The following is a 27,813-nucleotide window of genomic DNA, read 5'->3' as shown; positions in this document are numbered from 1 at the left end:
ACTGCCGCTGAGCGCTGACGAGGCCCCCTCCGAAAGCGACTCTGCAAACAAGGGACTTATGCGGCGTCGACATCCGCAAACACGCGGGGTGCTGAGGGGGACCATGAGGCCCGTCCGGGATGTGGGAGAGAGTCACGGGGGCTGAGGGGGATATTAAACCGGGAATAGCAGGCAAAAAGGATCAAGACACTGAAGGTTCCGATGGATTCTAGGTGCCACTAATATGAAAGACGTCTAGCCAGTGAAGTTTAATAGCTCTAACAGCTTGTTACCCAGATCATGGGGAATGCATTCAAGAGCCACCTTTCAACTCTTGTTTCATCCTATTAATAATTCGGTAGCCACCTCACAATGGTATTCAAAATGTCTATGACCAAAGGGGACACCACTGTCTTAGAGTTGGTTTTGGTTTTGGTTCAGTGTGCTTACAGTGTATGACAAAGGGTGTATTTTCTTTGATCTTGAACTAACGCTGGCTCCAAAGGGGTGAGTGTTGAATGAGCACGCTCTCAAATCTCAATGAAGTTTCGTCAAACTCTGCTACTGTGAGCCGACCCACCCGGATGCTTACTGGATCAATCTGAGAGTCCTGTTGGCACCCCTGTGTGTTGCAACACAATGCTGACTCCCACGTGTGATTAATGTTTTTGTCTGATTTCAAAACCCCAAATGTCCACTCCCCACAAATGCAGAATGACTCTGCGCTCAGCTGATCTCTAGCAAGAGTTCGAGCAATACGACCAGTTTTAAAATCCCATAATGAGAAATGCTGTCACACTTAGACAAAAAGACCCAAGTTAATGTGTAGTTGTATGTTTATAGTTTATGACGGCAGCATTGCCTGTTTGTTTATCATGGTGGTGGGGGACTTTGGTCAGGGTCGAGCAAAGATAGGGGTACTTAAATACCACTTTATTATAGAATAATGTTTTTCCTTGCACTAACCACACAGGAGACACACATATCACTCATATTTCACCAGGGAATCTATTCAGTTTCAGGTGGAGACTGTTGTTTGCATGAAGCACATATCCCGTTCCTCTTTCTTTTTATTACAACAACATGACGGGCTGTCATTCTTTATAACCCCTTTCGGTATTTCTCTGTCTGCAGAGGACATTCGTTATGAAGCGAATGAATAACAACGTGTCTAAGTTGAGTATTTATATAACTTAATTTATTCGTATTAAAATATATTACGTAAACAATGGCATTCATGAACAATACCAATATGCAAATCCTTCTAGCCGCGCGCCGCGTATGCTGTTTACGTAAGTGATTCATAAAAGAAAAAGCATTGGCTCCATCTTGTGGTGCTATGTCACTTTATAAGTTAATTTCAGATTTAACGTTTTTGTTTAGTTCTTCACCTTTTAATACATGTTTAATATATGTTGACTGACTGATAAAATACCTATATATTTTCGAATCGAACAGTCCATTAGTTGAAGTGGATATGAATACTGCTACTACGATAACATCAAAATAAAACTGACAGAAATAAAAATGTATTCTTTTCGACATTTTTAATACGACATTAAAATAATCTTCTCCATCTTTGCAGTGTCTGGTTGGACATATCTCAACTTCAATATGAATAAAGTTAAATGATTTTATATGCAGTATTACAACCGATGTTTCGTTATTTTAGTTGTTGAAGTTATTTATATAATTGTATTTTTCATGTTCATGCCTCTCTCTATTTACGATTATCTCCACTTATGTCATACTCGTCGTGGGTGTAATTTGACTCTCGTTTAGGGCGTTTGATAAGCCGACGAATAAAGTGCTGTGAGGTTACGCCGATAGGGGGCGCTGTTACATTCCGGGAGCGTTTTTATTCGTCAGGAACTCGTCTTGGTCGCACTTGCTGACTCCTGTCCCCCGGCAGGTCCTTGTCATACTCGCTGAGCGGCTCCAGGGGCTTGAAGGAACTCGAAATCTGTACACGCTGTTCACGTCCGGTTATTGCTTAGTCCACTGCACCGGATCCCGTTTTTGCTTGTAACATGGCTTTCCAATACCCAGACGTGTACCGTGATGAGTCCGTAGTAAGTAGCAGCCCTCTCCTGCTCGGCTGCCTGCAAGCCGGCAGATGTGAGAATGACTCATTTGCTTTGTTTCCATTTCATTACCAGCCATGAACACTGGTTACTGCGGCAGTTTGTACAAAAACCGGGGTGTCGCTCACACGCGACAGTTCATGTTCGCGTCCTTTCGGTATTTTCTAAATTCAAGTTTTAAAAGGAACAAATACATATCATTTCATTTTAACCCTTTTAATGAATTTTGTATTAGATCTGGAACGCAGGTCTCGTTACTTAACATTCACTCTGTTATAGTCCTTGGTGACCATGTCCTGAGCAAGTTTATGTCATTGGGTTTTTCGGTAACACAGTTACCTTTAACGGTGTATATGTGGCAAATTCGACAATTTATTCGTGCTAATTATTCAGTTTTCAGTCTAGTTAAGGTTCAGATACAGAATCTCCATGTTAATTGGCCAAGAAAATCCATGCATTTAAACTTATCTAAATTTATGTCTTTGCGGTGAACTATGTATGGTATTTAGGGTATTGTGGATGTAACAGTTGACTTCAGCTATTAACCTTACCGGGGGCAGTGAGAGAGTGAAATCGCAGACTCTGTGGGTCCCCGGGGACCGGATCTAGAAACATTGACCTAGACGTTCAGGACACCTAAACTGTTTACCTGATGCACTGTATGACACAAACGTAGAAGAGAGAGATGAAAAGCTGAGACAATTATCACTTGGACTGTCCCAGGTGGACGACTACCATGGAGAGAAGATAGCTGACCCCTACTGCTGGCTGGAAGATCCCGACTGTAAGAGGACACAGGTGAGAGCATGCAGCGCCATGTGGCTGTCTGCCTCCAGGGGGTGTTCTACCTGGTAGGCTGTCATGCTCTGATGCTTTTACAGGACAGTCGTGAATGTTCATTGTAGTTCTGTGTTTTGAGCAGGACTATTCTTTTAATAAAACTGCCACGTTAAATATCAGTTTGTTTTATGTGATGGGTTAAGTCAGTGGCTTGGCTTTTGTAGACTGATGCTCATGGAAATTTTTTTTTTCATTCCAGGACTTTGTGAACTCGCAGAACCAGCTGACTGTGCCGTTCCTCGAAGGCTCCTCCGTCAGGGAACTGTTCAAGGAACGCATGACTGAGCTGTATGACTACCCCAAGTACAGCTGCCCTTTCAAGAGGGGGAGCCGGTGAGACTGGCAAGCCTTCTAGGATTGACGGCTGCATGCTGTGGGAGTACCTGCAGTTGTGTCCACTTAGCTATTGTTGGCTGTGTATAGGGCTGCATGATATCACATGCCAATATTATTGCAATTATATGGCTCACCAGTGATCACCAGGGCTTCAGATGATGGGCATAAACATTTGTCCGGGCACCGGCCTTTCAGTGCTATATGGACATTTACTTACACCCACAGCTTGGTAACCAGATTAGTTGTACGCCTAAAATATTAACGAACGAAACGGAAATTGGCATATCCTTGTGTTTATTAAATTCGGTTAGTGGAGCATGCCATATACTACTGTTTGGGTAAATCATGGAAGCAATAAGCACTGAATTGGCGGTAAAGAAAAGCAGCCACAACACCTTTTAAAAGAGGTGATATTGTGGATAAAAAAGGTGTGGCGGTACTTTTTGCCGTTTAAAGTCAGACACATTTATTAAACCTAAAGATACGCCGAATTTATCAGGGCTGTGGAGTCGGTAGATAAATGCTCCGACTCCGACTCCGACTCCCCGACTCCGACTCCTCTGTATGTATATACTATGCTAATGTATTTTCTACATCCATTGAAGGAAAGGAAGGCAACATACATGTCATTTCACCTGAGAACTACTGGCTAGGAAGCCAACACTCTACTATAATGCCAGATTAAAGACAAACACAATGAAAACAAGGTTTCAAGGGTAGCGCATAGCGAAGGGGAGCCGACGGAGCTGAGAACACACCAGATGATTTTTCAGGCGTTTGATGCGTGATGACTCGTTGAACGGCCGAAAAATCGGCAGTGCATCTGCAAATGTATGGGGGGCTTTAGGCTAGGTTCACAGTTCCCTGTAACAGTGGAACACGACACAATGGAAAGCGGTGCCGCACCTTACCTGTGCATTACATCCCATATAGTGACGCATACAGTCAATGAAAAGCATGCTTCATGGTTACTTGACATGTTCCTTTTGTGGTAACATTATGCACTGCATGCATTGGGCTTTATTCTTACAGCAGAGAAGTAGTTCATTATGACTGTTTGTGAATTGGGACATTTCAACTTACTTTTTTAATTCCCATTTAAATTTAGTAGGAGTCGGAGTCGGTTAACTTTTTGCCGACTCCGACTCCGACTCCAGGTACCCAAAATTGTCTCCGACTCCGACTCCACAGCCCTGGAATTTATACAGCCTAGCTTTTGAGCGTCACAATATGACTCTCATTAATATTTTAGGCTTACTATTAAACTGCTTAACAAATTGTGGGCGTAAGTAAATGTCTGTGGAGTACCGAAAAGCCAGAGTCCAGACAAATGTTTAACACCCGTCATCTGAAGCCCTGGTGATTTTTGAGCATGCTCCGTGTGATCGCCATGTGGTATTGTGCAGCCTTAGCTGTGCTGATGTCAGATCTGGACACAGTGCATGTAGTGAAATGCTTTCCTGTTTTAGTAGGCATGCTTTATGTTGAAAAGCTGGGGGTTGAAGCCTATTCTCTGACTCTGGTTTTCAGTGTGAGAGTTCAGGCATTTTTTTTTTATATGATGCCCTCTGGAAATTCAGTAAGCCCAAACTGACAGACTAAACACTGAAACTGCTTCCCGACGCAGGTATTTCCATTTCTACAACACGGGCCTGCAGAATCAGAGCGTGATGTATGTGCAGCAGTCTCTGGAGGAAGAACCTGCAGTGTTCCTTGACCCAAACACCTTTTCAGAGGATGGCACTGTAGCTCTGAGAGGTTAGTAGTTCCAGGGAAGGAACATCAGACCATTTGTGCCCCACTTCAGGGCCGACACTTCTCTCTGACTATCACAGCTGCGATTGCTAGGGTAAGGCTGGCTTTTGTACGTGCCCGTCAGTCCTGCTTTGTCCACAGGATGTGATGTTCCTTGGGCATTGGGCATTTTCTCAAGCAGTGTTTTCCTGCCCCATCCTTGGTGACCCACAGATAATCCACGTTCTTCCTCCCTCCCAGCTCTCTGCCAGACTGTCCACATTTTTGCCCCCTCCTAGCTTCTAGGTATATTGCATGGAGCTCCTCCTGGTGTTTCGGCTTCCTCCTGCAGAAAAAACACATGCAGTTAGTCCAGTAGTTCTCAGTCCTGTTCTTGGAGGACCCTGTTTTCATTCTAGCCCGACCTTAATTAGGCTTATATGGTCCTTAATAGGCTAATAATGAATGTGGCAGATTGAAAGCAGTGTGGGTAGAAATGAAAACGTTCTGGCAGGAAGGGTGCCAGGAACAGGATTGAGAACCATTGAGTTAGACTAAGTAGTCAATTGTACGTAGAGTATAACTGTGTCAGTGTAATTATGTTTGTGCCCTGGCATCCCATCCTGGGTGTTCCCATGCTTTGTGCCCTGTGCTGCCTAGAATGGAATGCAGGGCCTTTCTGATAGATGAGTGGATATATTGAACAAAGTTTTTGAAATTTTGGTATAATGAACTATAATCTGTTATGATATCAAGTTTTTTGTTCTCTTTATGCTAAATGTGTGTATTATTTTTTGCACCATTTGAGATGATGCAGCACCCCCTGGTGGTGGTTTTGTGCTTGCTCTTGTCACTTAGGTTATGCATTCTCCGAGGACGGTGAGTACTTTGCTTATGGGATCAGTGCCAGCGGTTCTGATTGGGTGGAGATCCGGTTCCTGCGTGTGGACGGAGCAGTGCCATTGGAGGACCATCTCGAACGGGTGAAGTTCAGCTGCATGTCATGGACCCATGATGGGAAAGGGCTCTTCTACAACTCCTACCCCACCCAGGAGGGCAAGAGCGACGGTGAGGGGGGGGGGGGTTGACGTCCTCAGCTTCTACGGTTTGACTCACCAGCTCCACTTTAACTATAGAGCCATTCATCAATGGCAGCATTTCAGTTCGAATTGGTAGTTAATCTGTCTTTGCATGATGTGAATGCTTTTCAAAAATGAATTTTGCAGTATTGTCATCATTGCTTTTTACGAATTCGTACAGTCTTCGGTGCTAGCTTTTATCTTTTCAGTAATTTTAATTCTTACTCCAAACCATTCCTAACAGCAACAAAGTGCTTAACGAAGATTCAAGAAACGGAATCACTTTCTGCTGTCAGTTTAGAGGGACAATAGTAAAAAAAAAATAAAAAGCATTAAAAGCCAGAAGACAATAGAGGAGAGGGATCAGGACTCCAAAATAGGGGAGAAAACCTCTGGTGGTCCAAGGTTAAATATCTACCTAACACCCCTTGGTCAGGCTACACATTATTTAGGTCAGAAGGGTGTTTGTAACTGAAGGTATTGCATCCTCTGCAGGTCAGACCTGTTCAGGCCTTTTCAGACCAGTCTTCAGCTCATTATTGCCCAGTAGTTCAGCCTGTGGTTGTGCTGTATTTGTGTTGTCAGTTCCATTTTGTTAGTGATGCTGAAGTGGTTGCTGGACTCCTTAATCAATTACATATATCTAATGTCTGAGTGTCTGTCTGTCCTGTTCATTAGGTACTGAGACGTCCACGAACCTGCATCAGAAACTATACTATCATGTTCTGGGAACCCCCCAGTGCCAGGACGTCCTTTGTGCAGAGTTCCCAGATCACCCCAAGTGGATGAGTGGTGCTGAGGTGGGGTGTTGCCTGTTTGTTAACTAAAGGTCTTTTCATGAACCATTTGCGGTATATTTCGACGCCACTAGGTGGCAGTCTTTGTTTCCTTTGGGGCATGACTTGGGCCTTTTATTAACCATAGCACCATATAATTGGGTCAGAAAATACAGCAAATGGTTCATGAAGCTTCATTTGGCCATCACTGCTGTTTACGTGGAAAGCCGTCGGAATGGTGGCTACTAATGTCCTCCAGCATGTCTCACTAACCAGAAGTTGTCACTGTTTCCATCTTACTCATTGTCCCAATTCTGTATGGAACAAGTAGACGGCTTAATTTCTCCTGCCTGTAGTGATGGCCAAAGTTACATTTCAAGAAACATTTGCTATATTTTTGACCACACTAGATGGTGCTTTCTGTTCAGAAAAGGGCTTAAAGCATGTCCCAAAGCAAACTAAGAGCGCCATCTAGTGGTTCATGAACTGATGTTTTAGCCATCATTAATGAACTGTGTACACTACTTTCAAAATGTTTTGGTGCAGTGGGCCAGAACCACTCTTTAGTTTCCGCTGGAGGATAAATCAGCTCCCCCATCAACATTTGAGAATGAAATCCAGTTTAAATAACATTAAGTTTATATTCTGTTGAATCCATGGTGCTTGATGGTACCTTATTATGGCTTATGTTTTTGAGGATGGAGTTGTTCAGAAGTTTAAAGAATAATAGTCCTCTTTAGTATATGATCAACTGGTTCATTGTCACTGGTTCCTATTTCCAGTTAAGATAATTTTTTTATTGGCCTATGATTGACACATGACAGTAATGTGCATTAGTTTGGTGTGTTAATAGAGCTGTACTACATAAAAAACAGTTCCAGTGTCCAATTGAATAAGAGGTGTGATAATTACAGTAATTTGTGTAGGAAATAATTGATTACAGTGTGGAAGTTCTGTTTCTACAAATCGTTGACGTCAGCACCAGGGAAGCAAATACGAAAGGGAGCGGAATTGAGGAAATGGTGTATTAGTTTTGGTGTTCCAGCAGCATTCCAGTGTTGTGTACTGCCATTTTGATTATTATTACCCTTGGATGCATGAGGGAAGATAGGTTTGTTTGTCGTATGCTGTAAGCCAGCTGTGTCACGTCTCGGCAGATGAGAGGGAGTCAGTCGCTGTTGGGGGCACCTCTGACCCCCGTCTACCTTTCTCAGGTGTCGGATGATGGACGCTACGTGCTGTTGTCCATCCACGAGGGGTGTGACCCAGTCAACAGGCTCTGGTACTGTGACCTGCAGGACGTTCCACAGGGCATCACAGGTACCGTCACCTCCTTCCTGATACCACCTCTTCAGGTGTGCCTCGCTTTAATTGTGAAGGCTATTAATGTAATAAAAAATTATTATAGATGTATAGAATTCAATTTCTTGTTCCTCTTGGCAAAGCTTAATTGTCCTTATTGTATAAGACATTTGTGGTACTGATATTAGATTATAGTCTTATTATTTTTTTTAATCGAATTTAATTGAATGGACTGCTGTGTTATATTCAGTGCAATTATACTTGTATAACGACTTCCTCAATAATGTCTAGGGTCCAATTGGGCTGTACGACCATCCAATAAACAGGCAACATACCTTCAAAAAAGTGAAATTGTGCAGGAAGCCCTGTTTAATGTCGGCTTCTTGATACTCGTGCGTGATAAACATCGTTATGCGGCAAAGGACTTGGTGGATATTGAGGGTGCATTATCTGTGGGTGTGTTGTGGTGCTTGGCTTCGGGATTGAGGGCCCTTGACTTCCGTGGGATTGGCTTTCTCCGTCTGGGACCGGCTCCTTCGTGTCACTTGAACGCTATTCTCAGGCGTCACTGTGGGGACGAGGGCCTCGTTAATTTTCATGCTGCACTCAGAACTTGGTGAGAAACAAGGCCTCCTCCCATCTCGCAGATAATTACAGCTATGACTCAGTCCTGCTCATTAGATATGCACATCTTTGATTTCACTTGCCATGAATTAAGGGCATGCTTTGTGATTATTGGAGCGCGAGCTTCCTCCTGGCTGATGCACGCTAAGCTAATCATGCTGTTGAACTTTCCTCTTGAAAGCATTTTGTATTCCGCCTTTATTCTGGCCATTGCTGGTATGAAGGTTTAGTCGCACTGGAAGGAGAATGGGTCATAATTTAGGCTAGGAGATCCATCTTCCCACTTTCATCTTAAAAATTAGCATCTTCCTGTTATCCTAGCTGCTGTTTTTCAGCAAACAGTAGACTTGTCCGTACTCACTGAATAGTCAGGTCAGGAATTGTTAAAATAACAGATCATGGCAAATAAATGCTTAAAGAATGTATTCTGAGTCAGTGGGCACTTCACCTGTTGTGTTGTTTTGTTATCCTATTTGGCAAGCATGTTTGGGGCCTACTCATAACGTGCATCTAAACAGTTTGTCCTGTGAGCTATGGGGCAATTTTCACGGGGTTTTGATGGCATTCATGCTGTTTAGCCAACTTCTAAAGTTAGATTGTTATGATGTGGCTATTATATCCCATTATATTCAGCTTGATTACTTAACTTGTTTGTTTACTACAGGTACCTTTGGTCTCAATATCTCAACAACATTGGCTGTCTAGCTAGTGATTTCCTCATTGTGTTTGATGGACAGGTGGCACCTCTGTGCTTATTGGCCAATGCCTTCAATGCCCTGACTGTCCATCTTTGGCTGAGTGTCCCGTGAGCTGTTCTGCTGTTTGCTATTCCCATCACCTGAGAAGGGTTCTGTGTCAGTTCTGGTTTTAGTCAATGGACAAATGTCAGCCTCAACGTAATTTGTCTCGCCACATGTGGGGACAGGTTTGTTGCCATGGGTGAAGCTGATTGACAACTTTGACGCGGAGTACGAGTATGTGACGAACGAAGGGTCTGTCTTCACGTTCAAGACCAACTTGGACTCTCCTCGGTATCGCCTCATCAACGTGGACTTCAGCAACCCTGACATGGGCAACTGGAAGGAGCTGATCCCCCAGCACGAGAAGGATGTCATTGGTGAGACATTGGGTCTGCGGCCCACTCTACCCCACTCTGTCATGAATAACACGGCTGATTCCTGCCCTGGTGCTCTCTCTAGACTTTGCATGTTCTCCCTCTGTGCACCTAAGTTTCCTGCATCCAGTGACATGCAGTGAGGTGGATTCGCGTTTCTGTAATGTGTGCCCTGCACTGGAGTGACATACTCGCCAAAGCCTGCACTTTTTTCCTGCGGCAGACTCCCGATTTGTCACAATCCTTAATATATTTATTTGCTGATAAGTTATTTTTTTACAGTAATGTTTTTATTTTAACATGGAATAAATTGTGTTGCATGTCGGATGTGGACTTTAGAATGAACGTGCTGCCTGGGCCTTGTGCTGAACCGGGGATACGGACAGTCCTACTTTTTCACTTGGATCAAGCAGGAGTTTTTTTAGCTTCAACTTGGTGCTAGTTTGCCAGATTTTGTGTCACTTATAGTAATCAAATACAGCATAAATACAGAAAGTGTCGACTGCACTGATACGCGCTCTGGGGCATAAATGTAACATAATCACTAAGCAGCCAGTGATTACTGGGTTATATTCTGCAGATGAAATTGAAATGGGAGAATTTCAGAAGAGAAACTGGCCATTGGAAAATTGCCCTTAGTTCTTGGTATCATTGCGGTGTTTCTAACTAATGCTCAAGTCTGGCTTTTGCCTTGGCATGTTTATCTACTGTTTGCCATGGCCTGAAAGTATTAGGTGGGAAATGTAAAAAATAAACAGTTCATAAAGTTTAAATACCACATTACTCTGGGTAGCCTTTCCACCACATTGCATAAATATAATATATACATTTTATTAGTTATTGTTATTGATGTGGGGTGGCACAGTGGTTCAGTGGTTAGCACTGTTGCCCCACACCTCTGGAACCTGGGTTCGAGTCTCCGCCAGGATTCCATGTGTGTGGAGTTTGCATGTTCTCCCTGTGTCGTCGTGAGGGTTCCTCTGGGTGCTCTGGTTTCCCCCCACAGTCCAAAAACATGCTGAGGCTAATTGGGGTTTCCTGGGGTTTCCCTGGCCTGTTTCCAGCCTTGTGCCTGTAGCCTCTGGGGTGGGTTCCGGAGCCCCCATGAGCCTGAACAGGATAAACAGTTTCAGAAAATGGATGGATGTTATTGTGTTTATAAATTAAACTTTATCATAGGTATGCACATACAGGAAAAACAATTTATATATGCCGTTCGCTACTATCACTGGACAGTAGTAGGTCTTGTAGTGCATCCCTCGCGGTTAAGATAAGAACTTTATCCCGAGGGAAATTCTTTTGTCTTAAACATGCTCAGTGCAACAAGAATAATAAAGATGAGACAGTAAAGAGCTTAAAAAGAACGAAGTAGTAATAGTGCAAAAACAGAATAACTATAACAGATATAATAAAATTACAGAATTAGTGCAAGTGGTTATGAAAAGTGACTTTGTGTTCGTGCCATGATCCAGGAACACTACTGTATATGTAAGTATGATGCGTGATTATCGTTCCTGTATAATGGGGACTCTGTGTACTATTTGACTGTTGTCATAACCCCCGCTCCTTTTCTCTGTCCTGCTCAGCAATTGTTACTCTTTGCTGACCACTACTTTCGGCTAAACTGGCCACTGCTTCATATCTGCTTTCTAATGCAAGCATCGGCTGAAGATGCCCATGTTTCGGACAAGGGATGCCAGGAAAGGCTAAAGGGACTGGAAACGGGATTTTATCAGCCTGTTGCAGAGCGAACCAAAGTTTCGCTGACTCTCCTGTTGGTCTCCTACAATGTAGAGGCTTTTTTTCTTTACATGCAAAACACAAAACAACTAGAGATTTAACCTGCCTGCAACTTTAGAGCTTATCTGGAATCAGAATTCATGTTTATAGGTCCCAATGATATGGTAATATTCAGAGAGGAATGTTTGTGTTCGGTGTTCTTTATTCAGCTTTGAGCAGCTATTGCCTGGGTTAGTTAAATACTCTTGCGCGTCTGACTTATCCTGCTATAGTGATTCCTCTTTGTTCTTCAGCTTAAGCTGAATATTGATTAAGCACTATTTTTGGTGTAGTTTGATCTGTCACCCAAGCGGAATAAGTGTCTGTTAAATTCAGCTGTTTTGCTTTGGTTCTCCAGAGGAGGAGCTTCTTTCCTCCACTTATTTTCTTCATCACCAGATTTGTTTGTCAAGTACTTCTATAATAATTTGTATGAGTGTTGCTGCAATTACCCAAAAAATAGTCATCTGAATTTTTTGCGAGGGTAATTTTAGACAATGGTGTGTACGTCACGTTCTTTTTTGCATGCCCAAATGTCAGTTAATCCATGGACCACTTATTTAATAGAGGACCCTCAGACCTTTCATTAAGAACTATCGAGGATGATATCACCATGGGAACGGAGTACGGTGCAATACAATGAGGGTCTACAAGCTGCTAAATTTGTGCTCCAGTGTTGTGCTTGTTGTCTAGGGCATGTTTGATGGCTTGCTCTGGTACACTTGGCTGTGTTTTCCTGGTGAGTCAGCTCTGTTGTGACAGCTCCCGTCCTGTGGGTGGCAGTCATCCAAAAGGAGCACGCACTTAGTCAGATTTACTACCTCAGGGCTTGACTTGCATGTACCACTCTGTGGAGTCCCTTAAAATACAAAAGCTGTCCCTCTTAAGTCATGTCATGGTCTTCAGGGATGATCTCCAGTACCTTTCAAAGGGTTAATTATTTATATTCTTAAGTTATTTAGAATATTATTTAAACCCTATTTTTCTCAATCCCTGTTTTGGTCAAGAACGGTGATGCTGTAGAATAGTGATGTTAATTGATATTTGACAGCAGTATTGATATTTGCTCCCCCGTCTTTCTCTGTCCTCAGTATTTGCCACCTGTGCTTACTCCACTTGCCTGTTTGTCTGCTTCCTGCACGACGTGAAGAATGTACTGAAGATGTATCGGTTAGGCACAGGCCAGGAACTGCGTACGTTTCCCCTGGACGTGGGCTCCGTGGTCGGCTTCACAGGACGCAAACGCGACTCCGAGGTCTTCTACTACTTCACCTCCTTCCTCTCTCCAGGTAGGAGATCATGACTTCCTGTACATCATAAAGTCTGGTTGTGTCCCTGAGGACACACAAACCAATTCTGGTCACCCTTCCTGGAATTCACATCCTCAGGGTCTCATGTTCGCACTATTGTTTTGTCATCCAAAAACATGCACATATAGATAATAGCCAAATCATAGACCCAGATCAGGTTGCTTATTCGTACAGTACTAGTCAAAATTTGGACATGGCAACCCACCTACAAATGACAATGATAGTGTCATATCGCATGACCTGGCCACCTGACCTAAACACAGTACAAATGGTTTTGGAGGAGTTGGTGAGAGTGAAGGAAAAGTAGTCAATGAGTGCTCAGTATATATGTGGAACCTCCTTTAGGACAGCTGGAAAAGCATCCCTGGAGGCCACCTCATGAAAATGGCTTAGAGGAGAATATAGTGTCAAGGGCCTTGCTCAAGGACCCAATGGTGGGATCACTCTGCTGAACCAGGGATTTGAACTGGCAACCTTCTGAGTCCCAACCCACAGAGCTACAACTTTAGAGAGTAGTGCAAACAAACCTTTCTATGGGTAAGTACGTCCAAACAATGGTGATTATGATTTCAGAAGTGTTACGTTGAAGGTGAACATGCACACCCGCTGGAGTGTAACTGAAGGTCAAAGCAATGCTGAGCAGTCCTTGATCCAGTACTGAACACTATAGCAGCTACTTTCTCAACATTTGAATCTACAACCCTTTGGCGTGATCTACATCCTTACCTGCTGCACCACCCACACCACATTTTCTGTGCTGTGGCAACAGCATTCTGTTTCTGAGATCTGACGGCACTGCTCAGCTAAGGAGAATCTCTGGTTTTGGCCAGTGTCTCAGTAGACCTGCTGTCAGTGGGTGGGAATCTTAGAAGTGTAAGGAAAAAATTAGGTGATCTCTACTGGGATACCATCAACCTGCTGGCTTTTAAACAAGAGCTCATCCAACAGCAATGAATCATCTAAAACCTACGGGAATCTTACTCTACTTGAAAACACACTCGAACCATAGGTACTGAACAGCTAACTGCTTCTGATGTAGCACAAATTTCTGTAGCTTCATGGTACCATGAAATCAGATTTGTCGTCATCATTATCGTTTGCCATCATTTTCTTGCCGCTTCTTCTGACTTGTGGGTGAGGGTTGTGGTGGCAGCATACTGAGATATCTATGGCCACAGACTCTAGCTCATTCTGCAGTATACCTAGATATAATCCCTTCAGCTCTCCTGGGTCTGCCTCACGGCCTCCGTCTAGTGGGATGTTCCTGCAAAAGCTCCCTTGGGAGTTGTCCAGATAGCATCCTTATAAGATGTCCGTGCCACATAAGCTGATTCCTTTCAATCCAAAGGAGCTGCAGCTCTATTTTGAGATCTCACAAGGTCTCTGAACTCCTCACCATGTGATGGACAGTGACTCAAGGATTCCTGTGGTGTAACCTTGTTTTGACTGCTTATACTCATATTTGTTCATATGGTCATAAACTACAGATGGCGACCATAATGGAGCATAGGGATGTGGATTGACTGGTAAACCACGATTTAACTCCTGCTTTACTACTGACCTCCTCTGCTTGTTAATCTCTTGTTCCTTCTTACCATTTCTCATAAACAAGTTTCCTAAAAGCAATCCAGTGGCCTCCTCCCTGAATGCCTAACCCAACTCCCTACCAGGTGGTGATCGTTTGATAGCTCTGTCCCTCTCTTGACTTGTCTCGAAAACACATGACATCAATTCAGATGAGATGACTGTAACACCAGTCTTTGAATTAGTATGATGTACACTTATGAACATCCTTGTGTTCAAACATGCTGTTTGTCATGGATAATTTGCGGTCAAATAAGAATTTGCTGCTGAGGTTTAGATCTGGGATGCTGTTCTTCCCAAAGACACCCATCTTGGTATCACCATGATTTCCCATATCAACACTGAAGTCTGCCAGCAGGATCATAGAGTCAGCAGTTCCCTTTAGATCACCTCTCCCACTTTGTCTAAGCCGGATTCTTCAAATTTCTGACCTATGGAGGCGACCCCCTTGTTCACTGGGGAAAACTCCTGTTTGGTCTTAGGTGAATATCCCCACTCCAGCTTGAGGTCTTTCGACATGAGGAACTCCAGAGTAGGAAAAACTCCTCCGGTGCTTGTTGGGGTACTGCTGACTGTTGCTGGTACCTTTCTTTCTCACACTCTGGCTTGGGCTCCAATCCCACCAGAAGGGTTCCCAAAGCCAGTATCCATCTAATCCTGCTCATGCCTGCCGCCCAAATGGTACTGCACATGACCTCGGCCTTTCTTCTTGTGGATCGTCTGCCTACAAGATGGCTCTGTATACCCATTTCAGGCTAGCTCCAGCCAGGCCTGCCTCCAGGGGTGGTTCCCAGTAACTTCTCTTTTTGGTACCTTTCATTGGGGGTCTTTATTGAATAATAGTTTGTCTGGCCTGTCCCCACAGATATGTTCACCTTGAGATGTCCTACCTGCACCTTAAAATCCAGATGCCATTGCTATGGAGGTTAAGGCACACAATCCCTTCCACTATGCTGTCATGATACTTGCAGGGGAAGTCGGATTTCTATCCATGATCTCTGAACATTAAAATAATTGGTAATCTACCTTTTTTAAAACAAGATTTATCATTCTTTTTGTTCTCTATGTGTACATCTGTGTGACCTTGGTAATGAACAGGTGAATGTGTTAAAAAAAAAAAAACAGCCTCCTTGTTTTAGAAGTGGTCTAGCACATTTGCCGGTAAAGTGACAGGTTGGGAAATGGAAGCTATCTTTGTCAACAAAGGTGTTGCATTAATTAGACTCCAGCAAGGTCTCATGAGGCACATCTATCCTGCATCTGACCCCACCACCCATGCCTGTGGTGCCATTGCATATTTCTCAATTTATCTTTAAGGTCTTACCGGGTGTTATGAGTACAAGTCAACAATATTGCTGTCTCTTCATGGCTAATTTATTAGTGTGCATCAAACAGTTTTGAGCTCAGCTGTTCCAGAGTAATTGCAGTAAAATCACTCTGGCGTATTTATTTCCAGAGAGAACTTCATTTCAGGTCATCGTTACCAAAGAACCATCTTTTCTTCCTCATTTGTTACGGTTTGCGTTTCTTGTTCTGTCTGGTTGTGGAGCCCTAGTTTCAGGACTCTCCTCTGGGGAGGTCGGAACAGCATGATGCAGACACCTGGGTGGCCAGCACCAGCTCTTCTGGCACCTGTCCCACCTCTACTTCTGGCTCAGTTTCCACTTCCCCACTACCTTCTGTCCAGAAATTAAGCTCTTGTGCCCGTCCTTTAAAAAAAAGAAAACTACAGCAATGATAATCAAGAACTTGGAGAACTATGCCAGAAATACATCAGCAGGTATTAACGGTCTTGAATTTTAATCGTGGATGGATAAGACGGAGCTCCCTCTCAGATTAGGTGCGACGTGTCTTCTTCATTGATGGTTTATTTCTATTAACGGTCTTGAATTTTAATCGTGGATGGATTAGACGGAGCTCCCTCTCAGATTAGGTGCGACTGTCTTCTTCATTGATGGTTTATTTCTGTCCACATCATCATCTGGGCTCAGAGTCAATGCTGAAGGCCAGTGAAAGCACGCCAGGTGGCAGTGGGTTCAGGTCCCTGTGTGAGCCACGACAGCTGTGTCCTCTGTTTCCTCACCTCTCCAGCCTGACCAGGCCAGATGTCCCAAAGCCTCAGGTGTTGGTTGCCATGAGCCACACAAATGTCAGCCCGTTGGGTTCCCGTGTCCCGCAGATTTACACATGCATTTGTGCCACATGTTATATACTGGTCGTAATGGTGAAGGGGTGTCATCATTTCCTGTCCTTTCCTTCACCGTCTCCCCCTTTCCCTGCCTCTTCGTCCAGCCATCATCTACCACTGCGACCTCACTAAGGAGCCGTTGGAGCCGCGCGTCTTCCGAGAGGTTACAGTCAAGGGGTTCAACCCTGCTGACTACCAGACGACGCAGGTATGCCGGCCTCCCCTTTGCACCATCCCTGACCCTCAAGGATGCAGGGTGTAGGACAGGCAGGGGGTGCTGCCGTCGTTTTTGTCGCACATGCGGGAAAGCCTCCATTGTAGTGTGACCGTTTCCGCAGGAGGAGGACAGGTTGGCCATGTGGATGATGCCTGAATGTACGGTATATCTGTATGCTTTTACTATTGATTTGTCCTCCTACCTGACTTGTTTGTGGCATTAGCTTTAATATTAAAAGGTTATACCTAGAAGAGTTTCTTTGTGATATAGTCCAGTAGGGCTGCATAATATTGGATATTGGATAAGTTCACATTATGATATTTGAAATTTGAAATTTTTGTCAAATTTATAAACAAAAAGGCAGCTGAAAATGTACCCAAAATAAACAGAACTTATCTACAAATAGTCTGTCAACTAAGTTGGAGGTGATTCAGCGAATTGTGCCAACATGAAGCTGTGCTGACAAATCATGGAATCCAAAATATTTCCATACAGCAAAATTTCCATGTCTTTTTATTATCAGTACTTGTTCAGTTTTCTCCTCCTCACTAATGTTTAAATTTCTCTCAAATGTACCACACAGTCTATGAATCAGTCCAACAGGAATGGTTATGTTTGGCTCAGAGTGCAAGCACAGCTCATGCCAAAGCAGGCAGTAAATGCAAACTTGATTTTTAACATGCTAGACAATCATTAATTCTGAAAAAGCTTTGTGTGTGTGTGTGTGAGAATTATGTTTATATTACATTTTGGGGACTAAATGTCTCCCACAATGTTATAAAAACCTATTTTCACATTGCGAGGACCATTTCTCATGTCCCCACAAAGGTCTGTGAATGCAATCTAAAAATAAAAAATGACGAAAGTCATTGTTTGGTTATTTATGGGTAAGGTTAGGGCTGGGTAGGGGTTAAGGTCATCATGTTGGGATTTGAGTTTTCCCCATAGAAATGAGTGGAGAGTCCCTACAAAGATATAATTACAAACGTGTGTGTGTGTGTGTGTGTGTGTGTGTGTGTGCGTGTGTATGGTCTCAGCCCAGCTGACTGTTGCTGTCCTTGCAATTTGACACTTGTATGTACTGAACATGCAATGTCGAAATTAACATCACACATCGTGCAAGCCTACACTTCCAGGAGGAGATACAGATTACTGTATAAATTTCAGTTACTTAAGAGATGCCCTTGACTAAAATGACTAAATTAAAACTTGACCTATTTTCACACCTGTATTGTTGCAGAAAAGAATGGAGTTGTTCACCCGCGTTTCCCCTCATGGGATTTGATTTTGACCGCGTCCTTGTAGAGTGTGAGTGTGACTGCAGCTGTGCTTTTGACTGTAGTTTCCGGAGTAGGTGTAGGTAAGCCTCTAGACATACTGATGGGTTGTTTGTGAGCATTCACTGCCACAAGTGTCCTGTCTGTCTGTCTGTCTGTCTGTCTGTCTGTCTGTCTGTCTGTCTGTCTGTCTCTGTCTGTGTGTGTGTGTGTGTGTGTGTGTGTGTGTGTGTGTACCCTATGCAGGAGTGTGTGATGTGTCCTGTGGTTGTGTTGAAAAGTGTTCTCCTCCTGACATCTCATTTGTCAATCTTTGCATCTTTTGCCACTAATGTGTTACCAGTTTCTGAAAAACAACCATTATAAAAAAAAATTCATCAAAATCCGTGTTTCAATATCAACCCAGAAAACCCAAACAATATTCGCAAATATCACTAGAACGATGAAAAAACACATACATGTCTACACACACGTACCTGGTGTGTGTTTCACCAAAACAGCTCCCTTGTCATATTTATTTCATGTGACATTCTTTGGCGATAAACAGTTGTGCTTAGGAAACTGGAGCACAATATATTTTTCATTTTTAAATAAAAAATTTGGCTGAAACCAGAATTACTGTTAATCCAAATTCCACTATTAAAATGGGAGACCCATTATGGAGAAGAAACATTTTTATAAATCAAGGGATTGCTGTAGTTGTCTTTTGCTGATTTTTAGTTTATATCTAAACATCTGTATTTTTCCGGGAGATGCGTTAGGCTCAAAGTTATTTGAAGGCCAAGACGTGCAACGCATGTAAATCAAACCTACCTGAGATACAATATTGTTACTTTGTATTGTGAGTCCATCACGCAGGTGTAAATGAAGTGTCTGGTAATATCTGCCATTTGCTTTTACTGGCATTTGTTTTCATAATTGATCAGCTCAGCTCAGCGCTGCCGTGTCAGTGGTGGGTCCCAGGCGAGTTTTTAACTGTAGCGGCACGTTCTGCGGCCTGTGAACGAAAATAAGGGAGAATAAGCCCAGCCCAGCTGGTTCTGCTGGCGTGCAACCTTCCTCTCTCCCTGTCCGTCTCCTGGGAAGAGCTAAGAATAACAGCAGCCTGTGTGTGGCACGGACTTTTACATCAGGAAGATCGGACCCCTTACCCACGAGGGACAAGAGTGGGTGTTTCTAATTGGCTTATTGCATGAGTGAACCTGTGATGGACTGGGGGGGGGGGGCTCTCAGTTCAAGGTTGTCCTTTGTTCCACAGCTTCAGCTTCCACTCCATCTCTCTCTCTCTCTCTCATTATCATAGTCGGGAATGAAAGCTGTCGCAAGCCGTCTGATGTGGTCTGAGAGTGGATCTGTCACAGACATGCACAGTCTCTCTTGCACTTCATCACCTTGGAGTAAAAAAAAACTGGCCACAGATAAGCAACAGCAGCTGATTAGGCAGGGAGGTGTCACAGAAAATGGCATGCACACAGATCTTGAGGAAGGTGTGTGGGGGTTTGTGCGAACTGCATTGTGGGTCATCATAGTTGGAATTAGTGTTATGCCCATAGAAATGAATGGAGAGTCCCCACCATGTGTGTGTGTGTGGGTCATGTATATATTACATTGTGGGCTTGTCCCCACAGTGTGATAAAAAAATCTGCTATTTTGACGTGGTAGGGACCATTTTTTTCAGTCCCCACAAGGGGAAACTGAATTTTATGAAAATCTGTGATTTCAATGGAAAAAAAATGCCAAAGGTTTTGTATTTAGTTTGGTTACTATGGTTAAGGTTAGCTGTGGGTAGCGGTCAAGGTTGTCATTGTTGGGATTAGGGTTTTTCCCCATAGAAATGAATGGACAGTCCCCACAAAGATATGAATGTGTGTGTGTGTGTGTGAGTGTGGAGAGATAGAAGCCCTTTTCTCAATATGGATGACATACAGTTCTGGCTCATTCCGTTTGCTGTTTTTTTTGTTCTCTTGCTGGGCATCCTGCAATGTGGCAGGCTGTACGATCTGTTCGCGGTGCCTCTGCACGCTATACTCTGTTACAGGATTCTTGACCGCCTCAGCTACCCCCCAGGTCTCCTGTTGGGGGGGGGGGGGGGGAGCTGCTGTCCTTTGAGGGTGGCTGGCTGGCTGGTGGTTTCAGCCAGCATTAGCAGGGTCTGCTCCCGGTGACGCCCCAAAATCTGAAGGAGAAGCGGAGCGTGGTGCCGCGTTTCCCCCACAGCTCATTTACCAGCTTGTCCTTCAGATCAGTACTGTAGGGACCAGTCAGACCCGTGTGTGGTGTAGCTCTGTACAGCCGCCTCACAGCAGACTTTGTGGGTTTGCCCCCCCCCCCCCCCCCCACCCCCGGTTTTTTTTAATGCTCCAGTTTCAAAGAAAGTTCAGAAAAATGTGCTGTGTTTGTGTGTGTGTGTGTGTGTGTGTGTGTTTGCATAGATCACATTTGAGGACCAAATTGTCCCCAAAGTGTAGTAAAACCTGAAATTTCCCTACTTTTGGGAACATCTTTTGAGGTCCCCATCTGGATAACCTCAGTTTTATAAAAATCTGTGAATGCAATCAAAAAAGTAAAAATGCCAAAAGTCTTGTATTTGGGTTAGTTAGGGATAGTAGAGATTAAGGGTGTCGTGATTGGAATTAGGGATTTTCCCATAGAAATTAATGGACGGTCCCCATTTAGACTGGAAGACCAACTTGTGTGTGCGTGTGTGTGTGTGTGTAATGTAATTTTTACGGTGACCCTTAACCCAATAAGAGCAACAAAAGGTGGAACTTTATGGATGAATAGAATGATGGTAATCATTATCATAATAGCAGGATCTTTTTGGGTCAGGTACCTGATTCACCATTTCTCTGTGAACGTTATGTCAGGATCGCTGAACACCCTTTTCTTCCATCGCGCATAGCTAAACATTTCATCTTCTTAGCCCCAAGAATCCAGCCCCAGCTGTTTTCTATGGATTAATCTGGAACACGTGTCTCCTGTTACGTTCCTCCAGGTGTTCTACCCAAGTACGGATGGCACTGAGATCCCTATGTTCATCGTCCACAAGAAGGGCATCAAGTTGGATGGATCTCATCCGGGATTTCTCTATGGATACGGAGGATTCAACATCTCCATAACACCTAGCTATTGGTATGACCTTATTCTTCCTAGTTATACTCCTTGCCACAGTACAGCTGGTCTCAATGTTACAAACTAAAGAAACATAGCAGTCATATCAAGTGTTTTTTTTGTCACTCTTAACTATACATTCTTATACAACAGTTATTTCCGACGAAGAAATCTGAGGCACTCATAGAAGGCCTCTTGTATAACTGCACTTGGACATTTAACATCTGATGTATCACTCCGCTCGAGTGCTACACGTACAAATAAATTTAAATGATGCAAAGTTGTTGGGGGCAAGGTGAGCTGTGTTGCACTGGAATGTTTGTGTTGCTCGGCAACAGTCAAGTTTTTTTTTTCCCCCCCATAATCGTCCATAATTGTTTAAAGAAATAATCAAGCAAAGAATTATCTGTTGTGACTTATTACTGTTATTCATGCTTATTACTTATAATTGCTACTCGGTGAACTGTTGTGTAAAAGCAGTAACATACTCAAAGTTGTACAGTTGTACTCCAATACATCACAGCTGTGAATATCTTCAGCACTCGGCTTGTAGACTCATGCCTATGACTGAATCATCCATGATATATTTGAGTACAACCGCACTCCGTGTATATTATTGCTTAAATGATTACACCCATAATATAATAATAATCCTTTATTCGCCATTGCACAAGTATGAGTGTAGGTATATTGGAATGTCTCTCTTCGCCTACCTTATCTTGCTCTTCATAGCTCAGGGATCACAGGACAGGGTCAGCCAACGTGCGGCACCCTTGGAGCTGGGGGTTAAGGGCTTTGCTCAAGGGCCAATGGACATGTGACTGTTCTGCCAAGGCTGAGGCTCGAACCAGTGACCTTCTGATCACGGGCACAGAGACTTAGTACACCGAGCCACTCATCGCCCCTACAGTAGCTACAGATCTTCTTTACTTTTAACTGCAGACAATATTTGGATTTTTCCATAAAATATACTGTATTCATTCTATCTGCGAGGCCACCCACGTTACGTCAATAATAGTAACATATAATTGCATCTAAAGCAGGGGTGGCCAATCTTATCCGCAAAGGGCCGGTATGTATGCAGGTTTTTAGGATAACCTGTAGGTCAGCTGTTCAAACCCAGGTGTGAGGACTCTTCAGCCAATCAGTCCTCTAATTAGTAATATAATTAGGGAGTTGCAGCGAAAACCTACATATACACTGGCCCTTTGCGGATAAGATTGGCCACCCCTGGGCTAAAGGTACAGACAGGCTCATTCCGTCACCTGCTCTAAGACACACAGTGGCAGATACTTTCCTTACACAAATGCCAATAGATGCATCTTTTTCAGCAACACCTATTGATCCACCTAGCTGTGTGTGACACGAAACATGTAAAACGTAAAGGTAAGAGGTTTGGCTTCGCTGCCTTCAGGTGACGTTTCCTGGCCTCAATCTTTCACTCAGCTTTGGTGTTTTTTTTCCAGTAGCTTCAAATGTCACCTTCAAAGGTGACGCAGTAGGGGAAGTCCCGCATGATATTTTAGCCCCTCAAACCACTTATCACCAGGTACTGTCAACTTGAGGCTGACTGTCGGCTACCATATAGATAGTATTCTTCTAAAACAGGGGGTCTCAAAGTCCGGACCACGATCTGGATGTGGATCGAGATGCAAGTTAATCTGATAATGCACCTTATGAATCAATATGGTTAACATAAAAAGACTTAATGTGGTTTGAGGTACAGGAATGCAATGTAGAACTACCAAGTTTTGTACACACATAATTTGTCATAAAGCTGACATTTACTTCCTGGTTCGACGGCCAGTGTCAAAGCAGCAGCCCAGTGGTTCCTTAATTGATGTACATGCTTCTCTAACCCAGACCGCGGTGTCCCCATATCTCTTTACCCCGGAGGGGGACTTCCCTGTTACCTGTGTGTGTGTTGAATGCATGTTCCTGGTTGCCATGGTTATAGGTGTCCATGACCCCGTTTTTGTGTTTCAGTGTTTCACAGCTCATCTTCATCAGGCATCTCGGTGGATTTCTAGCTGTGGCTAATATCCGAGGAGGTGGCGAGTATGGGGAAACATGGCATAAAGGTAAAATGGACATGCCTAGTGCTTATACGGAGCTGAGATGCGCTCACTTGCAGGTTAAAACGTCCTAGCGCAAAAGCGACATGCTAATGTAGCCTAGCATCCACCCACACTTTACACACAGTGACACCTGAGTATTAAGCCACAAATACACTTTGGCCACTTCTAAAAGTGGGTGGGACCGGCTCCCCCTTTGCTCTCAGAACGGCCTGCATTTTCCATGGCATGGACTCCACAAGGTCTTGGAAACATTACAGGGAAATTCTGCTTCTTGTTGACATGATTATATTAGGTTAGTTGACCATTGATGTAGTGAATCTCCTGCTTCACCTCATCTCAGTGGTGCATCGTTGGGTTGAGATCTGGTGACTGGCGAAGCCGTTGAAGTTCACTGAACTCATTATCGTGTTCATGGAACCAGACTGAAATGACTTTGTAACATGGTGCTGCTGGGTACAGCCATTAGAACATCGTAAATTGCGCCCATGGGATGCGCACAGTCAGCTACAATGCTTAGACAGGCAGTGACATTTAAATTATGTTCGATTGATATTATGGGGCCCAATGTGTGCCAGGAAAACATTTCCACAGCATAATTCCATCGCTGCCAGTCTGAACAGTTGACCCGAGGCAGACTGGGTTCATGTATCATGCCGTTTATGCCAAATTCTGACCCTGCTTGTCACAACTGAAATTGAGGTTCATCAGACCAGGCAATATTTTTCAAATCTTCACCTGTCCAGATTTGGTGAATCAGTTTGCTATTCTTAGTTGTCAGGAGTGGAATCTAATGAGGTCTACCGTTTTTGTAGCCTGTCAACCTCAAAATGTGATGTTTTTGCAATCAGAGATGCTTTTCTGCTCATCACTGTATTAAGGAGCTGTTGTTTGAATTATTGTAGCCTACCTATCAGGTTGAACCTATCTGGCTATTCTCTTTTGACCTCATACACAAGATGTTTCCATCCACAAAACTGCTGCTCGCTGGATGTTTTTTGCACCATTCTGTGTAGAAACATTACACCAAGAACTCTAGAGACTTGTGTGTGAAAATCTGAAAAGATCAGCAGTTTCTGAAATATTCAAACCATCCCATCTGACACCATCAAGCCACGGTCAAAGTCACTGATGCTTTTCTCCTATTCTGATGTTTGATCTGACCATTAACTGAAGCTCTTGGCCCATGTCTGCATGATTTTGTACATTAAGTTGCTTACACGTGATTGGTTGTTTAGATTAGATTGCATGAATAAGGTGTACAGATGTTTCTAATAAAGTGGCCGGTGCGTGTATATCTAACGTGTACAACTTGTATGACTCTGATAAACATTCTCACATTCCCGTATGAACCCTGCTATTCTCCTGCCCTCTTCTCCAAACTCCTCGCTTGTAGGCGGAATGCTGTCCAACAAGCAAAACTGCTTCACGGATTTCCAGTGCGCAGCCGAATTCCTCACCAAGGAGGGTTACACGTCACCCTCCAAGCTCACCATCAACGGGGCATCCAACGGTGGCCTTCTTGTGGGTAGGTCAAAAAGCCACAAGTCATAACAGCCCCCCCCCCGGTCTGTTTTAGAAGTCAGACAAGAATGACCTACTCAGCTTATCGTTTGGCCATTTCTGATCAATCCAAGATGGCTGACATCACAAGGGCTCAAAAACTACACATTTTACATATGCTGCCCAGTTAGTAAGGTAGTGTGTGAATAGCAGGAGTATGGTTCCTGTTTGATGTCTTGTGGGTCCTGCATGCCATGTTTCATTTACTGAAATGGAGTTTATTTCCTGTCTTGAGGGTTTAGCAGTACTGTGGTTGGTTTTAGCTGCTGTCCACATTCACTAATCAGCTGTACCCTTCTCATTATACCTGGGTGACCTTTGTGTGATAATAGTTTAGTTGGTTGAAAAACTAAATTTTTTTGCTTGGCACTCATTGACAGCTTATGTTTGGTGGGGGGCGGCTGCCCAAACAAAAGCAGTAACTGAGCCGAGTTAGAAAACCACGTAAATAATTCAGATTAGCATTCGCTAATGTTAATTTAGAAGCTTTCTAAACTCAGTGCATGGGCCCAAAAGACCCTGTATGAACTTGCAATATTTTATTACCATCATTTTGCAACAGACTATAGTGGAAACATATTTTACAGAAACACTTTGAATTGTAGGGAGTTACTTTGGAACACAACAAAGGAAACTTCCTTGCTCATATTAGCTAACCACTGGATTGCAGTTAATAAAATTACTGCTAAGGAAAATGTTCTGTTATTTTTACCCTGTTCTGTACAATACGTACTCTGACTGGGGTCCAGACTAGTCTGCTACTTTATATTGTCCTCAGCCAGCTGTTTTTAAGTCCATATGCCAGCCTGTCACCGGTGTGATCTGGGTAATCTTGACAGCTCCGTTGTATCAGTTGTATCAGGAGTCTCCTCTCCCCCCACCCTCCGCCATACCCTCCCCTCAGCGGCTTGTGTTAACCAACGGCCGGAGCTGTTTGGCTGTGCTGTAGCCCAAGTGGGCGTCATGGATATGCTGAAGTTCCACAAGTTCACAATCGGTCACGCCTGGACCAGCGACTTCGGCTGCGCTGAGGTCAAAGAGCAATACGGATGGCTAAAGAAGTGAGTCGACCTTGCCTGCTCAATGCAGAAGGTCACACAGTAAACAGACGTTGCCGTAGTGTACTTCAGTATGACATTTTCCAATACAGTTTCAAAGCGTAATTTGAGCTATTAAGGCTTCTATGAATTTCATTACCGTGGTTGTTTCTTGTACTCTGTTTTTGCTTTTAGTTAGCATTTGCCCGTAAACTATTCCTGTACAATGTCTTAGTGTTATGTGCAAGCCTGTTTACGTTCATATGTGGATGCATTTTCTTTTATGTCTATATACAGTCGACCCTTACTCCAATTGTGGGAGTTGGGGGCGCGGGCCCCCGGCGATCCAGAAAAACGCGTAAAAACTTTTTGGTTGGAACTCCCAAAAAATTCCTGTTGAATATCTGAAAACGTGATAGGGAGAGTCACGATGCAGAAGGGTCGACTGTGAACAGGTGTGTGCGTTTTTCTTCCCCTGACCTGGTGACCTGCATCCCTCCAGGTACTCCCCACTCCACAATATCTGCGCCCCTGAAACGGATGACATTCAGTACCCAGCAATGCTCCTGCTGACCGCCGACCACGACGACCGGGTGGTCCCTCTGCACTCGCTGAAGTACATAGCGGCCCTGCAGCACGTGGTCGGCCGCTCGCCCAAGCAGACCAACCCCCTGTTCATTTACGTGGACACCAAGTCTGGCCATGGGGCGGGGAAGCCCACCAGCAAGGTCATCCAGGAAGTAGCAGACATGTATGCCTTCATAGCACGCTGCCTGGGCCTCTCCTGGATCAAATAGTGTTCTGGCCATATTTCTCTTCTCACCCTATAACCCTCTTCCTCTGGATCATCCTTTTCCTGGCTCTCTTCCTGCCCACCTCTCCCTCCCTCAAGATACAGAAATAAAAATGTTACCACACTCTATATGACCCTACCTGTTCAGCAGTAGTACCCAGAGGTAATTCAGTGTATTTCCGCCGCTTTGGCCTGGTGGGCTGTTCCAGCAATGGCCCATTCGAGTCTTTTGTACTTACACATACCCCAGTTTTTTTTCTCCTTGATGCCTCTTGGACATTACCCCCCACTCCTGCTCTTCCTTGATTTATTTGATATTATGATGAGACTGAAAGGAATTTTTTAAATCCATCATAGGGCAGCCCTGGCCCGTGATCCAGTGAGAACATCAAGAATTATTAGCTAGTAAGGACTAATTAGTTAATTATTGGCTTGTGAGGACTATTGTAATTCATTAAATCTGTCCAGTAGCCTGAACCAGTTACATGATGCCACTGTGCCTTGGCAATTTTGGGAGTGACATTACAGAACTTTCCTGATGGCCAGGCTTTTCACAGCATTGTGTTTCCCACTGCGTGTGTGACACTGCAGTAAATGCAGTGTCACAGAGATATCCTGTAAATTACCTCTCACCTGTAGTTTTTTTCTCTCAAAAAAAGCATCACTTGCATGTTCCACAGTTTAAGTGTAGGGAGATTCAGCTTTTATAGGGATCAGCGTTAGTGATTAGGTGCATGTATGTGTGTTTGAGATGTGGATGGTCACGAGGAAGAAAAAACCTGTTAACATGCAACTATTTACAACAGTACCTGGATAAAGATGAGGAAACATTGCACACCTCTACCGTCAGTTAATATTTGGCTGTGTGTGAATGTCTGAAAATGTTCTTTCCTCATTAAATCAACAGGTTGGGTTTCTGATAAGTTTCTACCTCTGGAAGTCTTTGTTCATTTATTAATAGTAAGAACGTACCTAATAAAATCACCGCGTTTCAACAGATGTTATACTTGT

The 27,813-nt window shown here is 43.8% G+C and overlaps 1 protein-coding gene across 1 annotated transcript; it reads left to right on the top strand.

Moving 5' to 3' along the window:
- Positions 1 to 1,826: 1,826 nt before the first annotated feature.
- On the top strand, positions 1,827 to 27,799 carry prep (prolyl endopeptidase). The gene is made up of 15 exons (XM_023806170.2): positions 1,827 to 2,051; positions 2,787 to 2,861; positions 3,103 to 3,236; positions 4,867 to 4,997; positions 5,832 to 6,041; positions 6,731 to 6,852; positions 8,043 to 8,148; positions 9,680 to 9,871; positions 12,739 to 12,936; positions 16,834 to 16,937; positions 21,219 to 21,355; positions 23,321 to 23,415; positions 24,806 to 24,937; positions 25,877 to 26,033; positions 26,512 to 27,799. Exons 1-15 carry the CDS (start codon positions 2,010 to 2,012, stop codon positions 26,804 to 26,806), a joined length of 2,130 nt encoding a protein of 709 aa, XP_023661938.1. The 5' UTR covers positions 1,827 to 2,009; the 3' UTR covers positions 26,807 to 27,799.
- The last annotated feature ends 14 nt before the right edge of the window (positions 27,800 to 27,813 follow it).

This window comes from Paramormyrops kingsleyae, chromosome 9, assembly GCF_048594095.1.
Source record: "Paramormyrops kingsleyae isolate MSU_618 chromosome 9, PKINGS_0.4, whole genome shotgun sequence".
NCBI classification, from domain to species: Eukaryota; Metazoa; Chordata; class Actinopteri; order Osteoglossiformes; family Mormyridae; genus Paramormyrops; species Paramormyrops kingsleyae.
Note: the sequence above shows the minus strand (reverse complement) of the source record. Positions and strands in the feature narration are given on the sequence as shown.